The sequence below is a fragment of the Salmo salar genome, chromosome 01 (assembly GCF_965601325.2).
Source record: "Salmo salar chromosome 01, fSalSal1, whole genome shotgun sequence".
Classification (NCBI taxonomy): domain Eukaryota; kingdom Metazoa; phylum Chordata; class Actinopteri; order Salmoniformes; family Salmonidae; genus Salmo; species Salmo salar.
Genome location: NC_138291.1, coordinates 33355385 through 33360003, shown reverse-complemented (window position 1 = coordinate 33360003; position 4619 = coordinate 33355385). Strand labels below are relative to the sequence as shown.

General features: G+C 41.5%; 1 protein-coding gene across 2 annotated transcripts; it reads left to right on the top strand.

Annotated features, from left to right (window-relative positions):
* Positions 1-397: 397 nt before the first annotated feature.
* Positions 398-4391, top strand: LOC106600731 (b(0,+)-type amino acid transporter 1). 2 transcript variants are annotated; one of them, XM_014192321.3, is made up of 6 exons: positions 398-1151; positions 2753-2886; positions 2975-3104; positions 3209-3333; positions 3424-3511; positions 3668-4391. In XM_014192321.3, the coding sequence occupies exons 1-6, from the start codon at positions 453-455 to the stop codon at positions 3896-3898; spliced, it is 1407 nt and encodes a 468-aa protein (XP_014047796.1). In that variant the 5' UTR covers positions 398-452; the 3' UTR covers positions 3899-4391. The 2 variants fall into 2 exon arrangements, with proteins under 2 accessions (XP_014047796.1, XP_014047804.1); XM_014192329.3 differs by lacking the exon at positions 398-1151 and adding an exon at positions 1190-2667.
* The last annotated feature ends 228 nt before the right edge of the window (positions 4392-4619 follow it).

Here is a 4619-nt window from a genome sequence, read left to right as displayed (position 1 = left end):
ACTGTATTTTCAATAATGCAGCATGCTTTACTCCAAGGCACAGGGAAGCAAAACATGCCCTACTTTAACTGTGTCTCTGACACATAAAAAACAGTATACCTATTGATGATTTAGGACCAACTCGGTTGATAACAAAGTGAAACATCATACATTTTAGTGAATCACCCTTCCTCTGAGCTATTTGAGGTACTACTATTGTTCCAGAATGTTTGAAATTATAGTATATTGGTATATATATTCCTGGTATGTTTCTTTCTTCTTTAGTAGGTTAAAGTTTCCTAGTAGATTAAAGCCGACAGCCTTGACTCAACTCAGTCCCAGTCTAGTAATAGTTAACTGATGTAATAGTAGGTGTGACCTTGTCCTATACGGACAAAACATTTATGCCTCTCCCCAGTTTGGACCTTGGTAAAACATATCTGTTGAGAATAGATCTACTACCAAGTCTCAGGATGGCAGCTAAAACACAGAAACTCATCTTGAAGCGTGAGGTGGGGCTTATTGGTGCTATCTCATTCATTGCCGGGACCATGATGGGATCTGGAATTTTTATGTCCCCTCAGTCTGTGCTGGTCAACATAGGAAGCCCAGGAGCCAGCCTGGTGATCTGGGCAGCCTGTGGTCTGCTGGCCACGTTGGGTTCCCTCTGCTATGCTGAACTGGGCACTGTCATTTCTGAGTCTGGGGCAGAGTACATATATATTCTGCGGATATTTGGCCAAGTAATTGCCTTCATGTTTGTCTTTAGCTTCGTCATTGTGATGAGACCTGCCAGTGCAACAGGGATAGCACTGAGCTTTGCTGAATATGCAGTGGCTCCTTTCTACCATGACTGTACCCCTCCAGAGCTGGTGGTCAAGTGTGTGGCTGCAGCAGGGATTTTGGTGTTAGCAATTGTGAACAGTATGAATGTACGTCTGGCTATGTTCATCCAGGTATTTTCCATGGTGATCAAGCTGGTGGCCTTGGCAGTGATAATTATTGGAGGTGTGGTGCTGCTTTTCAAGGGGAACACTGAACACTTTGAGGATTCCTTTAAAGGGACCAATGTGGAAATCAGTTCCATTGGGATTTCTCTTTATCAGGGTCTGTGGTCCTATGATGGCTGGAACACTTTGAATTATGTCACAGAAGAACTAAAACGGCCTGAGGTAAGGAACAGTTAAACAAATAAACAATAAACAGTTTAATATTGTTTTGTCTGGATTTTTCTGGAGTGCTACAATTGTATGTTTTACCTGGAGTAGAAAAAATAGACCATTTCATTTTTTGTACTACTGAGGTTACAGGCCACATGAAACAAACCAAAAATACTGAGTATAGAATATGCAGGAAAATCAACTGCACCAATACCTGACAAAAAGTATAATTTATCGCATCCTGACAAAATGCTTTGATATTTGAACAATCCCACAGACAGCGATACTGTGTGCCCTTATCTAGATTGCATTTGATAGACTGATCCAGATGGAAAGACAGTGTAACATATAGTATGTCTGCAGACCAACATCATCAGCTAGGGGGCAAGTCTACACTCAGCTGTAATTTCTATATTCACATGGCTTCTGACAGCAATTGCAGGTGGCTTTAGCACCAACACACATAACAATAGTGAGAGGTCAACCTTGGCCTTGATTTTTCCAACCCTCAGGGAAAGAGAAGGAATTTCTACGCCATCCATAAACATTTAAAGGAATAATCTAACTGTACGATGACATAGCATCCTCTTTTATCACTCTCCTGGGGGGGGGGTGTAATCTTTATGGGAACCATTTTACAGCTATAAACAAAGACGACACAACAATATACTTTATTTAACTTGAGAAGTTAATATTAACTAAGGACTTTACACCCAGCATCAAAGATTAGCCAGGTGTTTGTCATAATTGTTCTTGCCTAAAAGAAGAGAGGATCTGTCGTTGACAACAGTTTCTCCTGTTGTTTGAATAAATTTGGGGTCTGGCCATGGCAGAAACAGAAACAGAGAGGATTCAACTGAAGCGCGAGTTGGGTTTAGTCAGTGCTGTGTCATTGGTAGCAGGAACCATGATTGGATCGGGAATATTCATGTCCCCTCAGTTTGTGCTGTCCTACATTGGAAGTCCAGGGGCAAGCCTGATCATTTGGGCATTGTCTGGCCTTGTAGCCATGCTGGGGGCACTCTCATATGCTGAGCTAGGAACCATTATTAAAGAATCAGGAGGGGACTTTATCTACATTCTTCGAATCTATGGACAGTTTCCTGCCTTCTTTGTGGCCTTCACCTTCCTACTATTGGTGAAACCAGCGAGCATTGCAGCAATATCCCTCAGTTTTGCAGAATATGCTGTGGCACCTTTCTACCAAGACTGTTCTCCTCCTCAGCTAATAGTGAAGTGTGCTGCTGTTGTAGCCATCATGGTTGTAGCCATGGCAAACATCTTGAATGTACGTTTAGCCATGAGAATTCAGGTGGTCTTCTTGGTGGCTAAGCTATTTGCACTGATGGTTATAGTAATTGGAGGGATAGTGATAATTGCACAGGGCAATGTTGCTGTACAACAAAATGCTTTTGATGGTACGAACTTGGGTTTGAGCTCCATAGGGATGGCTTTTTACCAAGGCCTCTGGTCCTTCGCTGGCTGGTACAACTTGAACTATGTGACAGAAGAGTTGAAAAGACCTGAGGTAAGAATGCACTGTAATAAGTAATGCATTTCCTTACATGATCTTAAGGATGTAAACTATCTTTCTCCACCTTGCACCCTCTCAGGTAAATCTGCCCAGGGCAGTTATAATTGCCATCCCCATGGTAACCATGCTGTATCTACTAGTCAATGTGAGCTACCTGGCTGCCATGACGCCAAGAGAACTGATGTCGTCGAATGCAGTGGCTGTCACCTGGGGGTGAGAGAGCTTGACTCCATCCACACACCTCTCTCTCATTTCTTTACATTTGTGGTGAGCTGAGAAATTACCTAGTTGTCGTCAACAGGAATAAGGTGCTCGGGAGCTGGGGATGGGTGATGTCTATCGCAGCCGCTTTGTCTGCTTTCGGCTCCCTGAATGGAACATTCTTTAGTGGCGGCCGGGTGTGCTTTGTGGCTGCAAGAGAGGGACACATGGTGAGAAACACATTCGAGAGACAGACAATTTTATCAAAACCTTTTTTTTCTGATGTAAGTGGTAGTTTTTTATGTCAACATTTGTGTTTTTTTTCCTTCCCCAGCCTGATATTCTGTCCATGGCCCATGTGAATCGACTGACCCCCTCTCCAGCCCTGATCTTCACCACGGCTATCTCACTCCTGGTTCTCATCCCTGGTGACTTTCAGAGCATTGTCAACTACTTCAGGTAGTTTATGCTGACTTTAAAATTGCTCAATACATCAACTTTTTGTTGTTGCTTTATTTATCTTACATCCCTCTCCATTGATATTGCCAGTTTCACTGCCTGGTTCTTCTATGCAATCACTCTGTCTGGGCTCCTCTACCTCAAGATCAAGAAACCTGAACTTCCCAGGCCATATAGGGTGAGTCTTATACGATATCTCATTTCTACTTTTATTTATAAAGGTCTGAGTCCATTTGAACAAGACATTGGTTTATAACAATTTAATTACACAAATGGTCACATCTGCTGCCCACACCTCTTGTGAGCGTACCATTGTTTTTGTTTGTTCATCCAGGTTCCTATTGTAATCCCCATCTTGGTCATCATCGCAGCAATTTTCCTTGTGCTGGCACCTATAATTGACAACCCCGCAATAGAGTACCTCTATGTCACCTTGTTTATCTTTAGTGGTGTTTTGGTTTATGTGCCCTTCATCCACTTCAAACTGTGCCCTGGACTGTTGGAGAAAGTCACTGTGTTCCTGCAGCTCTTCCTAGAGGTGGCCCCAGCAGACAAAAATCTATGATTTATTTTACAGAATATATGTCTGAGGATAATATGGTCTGCTGAGTAAAAATTTACAAAAATAAGTTTGTCTCAGATTGGCACCACCATAACCAAATTGTGAATGACTTTTCAATAGTATGTTCAGTGCCTTCAGAAAGTATTCATACCCCTTGACTTATTCCACATTTTGTTGTGTTACAACCTGAATTCAAAATTGATTAAATATATTTTTTCTCACCCATCTACACACAATACCCAATAACGACAAAGTGAAAACATGTTTTTAGAAATGTTTGCAAATGTATTGAAAATGGAATACAGAAATATCTAATTTCTATAAGTATTCACACCCCTTATCTAATTTACATAAGTGTTCACACACCCGAGTTAGAATTTCTTTTGGCAACAACTACAGCTGTGAGTCTTACTTGGTAAGTCTCTAAGAGCTTTGCACACCTGGATTGTACAATATTTGCACATTATTATTAAAAAAATTCTTCAAGCGCTGTCAAGATGGTTGTTGATCATTGCTAGACAGCCATTTTCAAGTCTTGCCATAGATTTTAAAGCCGATTTAAGTCAAAACTGTAAATTGGCCACTTAGAAACTTTCAATGTTGTCTTGGTAAGCAACTCCACAGTATATTTGGCCTTGTGTATTAGGTTATTGTCAGTGACGACCTATCATTCAGGGCAGCTGTGACACGCATGAATATGCGTCACATATCAGTTTGCAAACAA

What these genes read in the sequence shown, in the direction of transcription:
- LOC106600731 (XM_014192329.3), top strand. Translation starts at nt 1,966, where the DNA reads ATGGCAGAAACAGAAACAGAGAGGATTCAACTGAAGCGCGAGTTGGGT. An exon ending in AAGAGTTGAAAAGACCTGAG is followed by an intron (nt 2,668 to 2,752) that starts GTAAGAATGCAC and finishes GCACCCTCTCAG; the next exon opens with GTAAATCTGCCCAGGGCAGT. An exon ending in CTGCAAGAGAGGGACACATG is followed by an intron (nt 3,105 to 3,208) that starts GTGAGAAACACA and finishes TTCCTTCCCCAG; the next exon opens with CCTGATATTCTGTCCATGGC.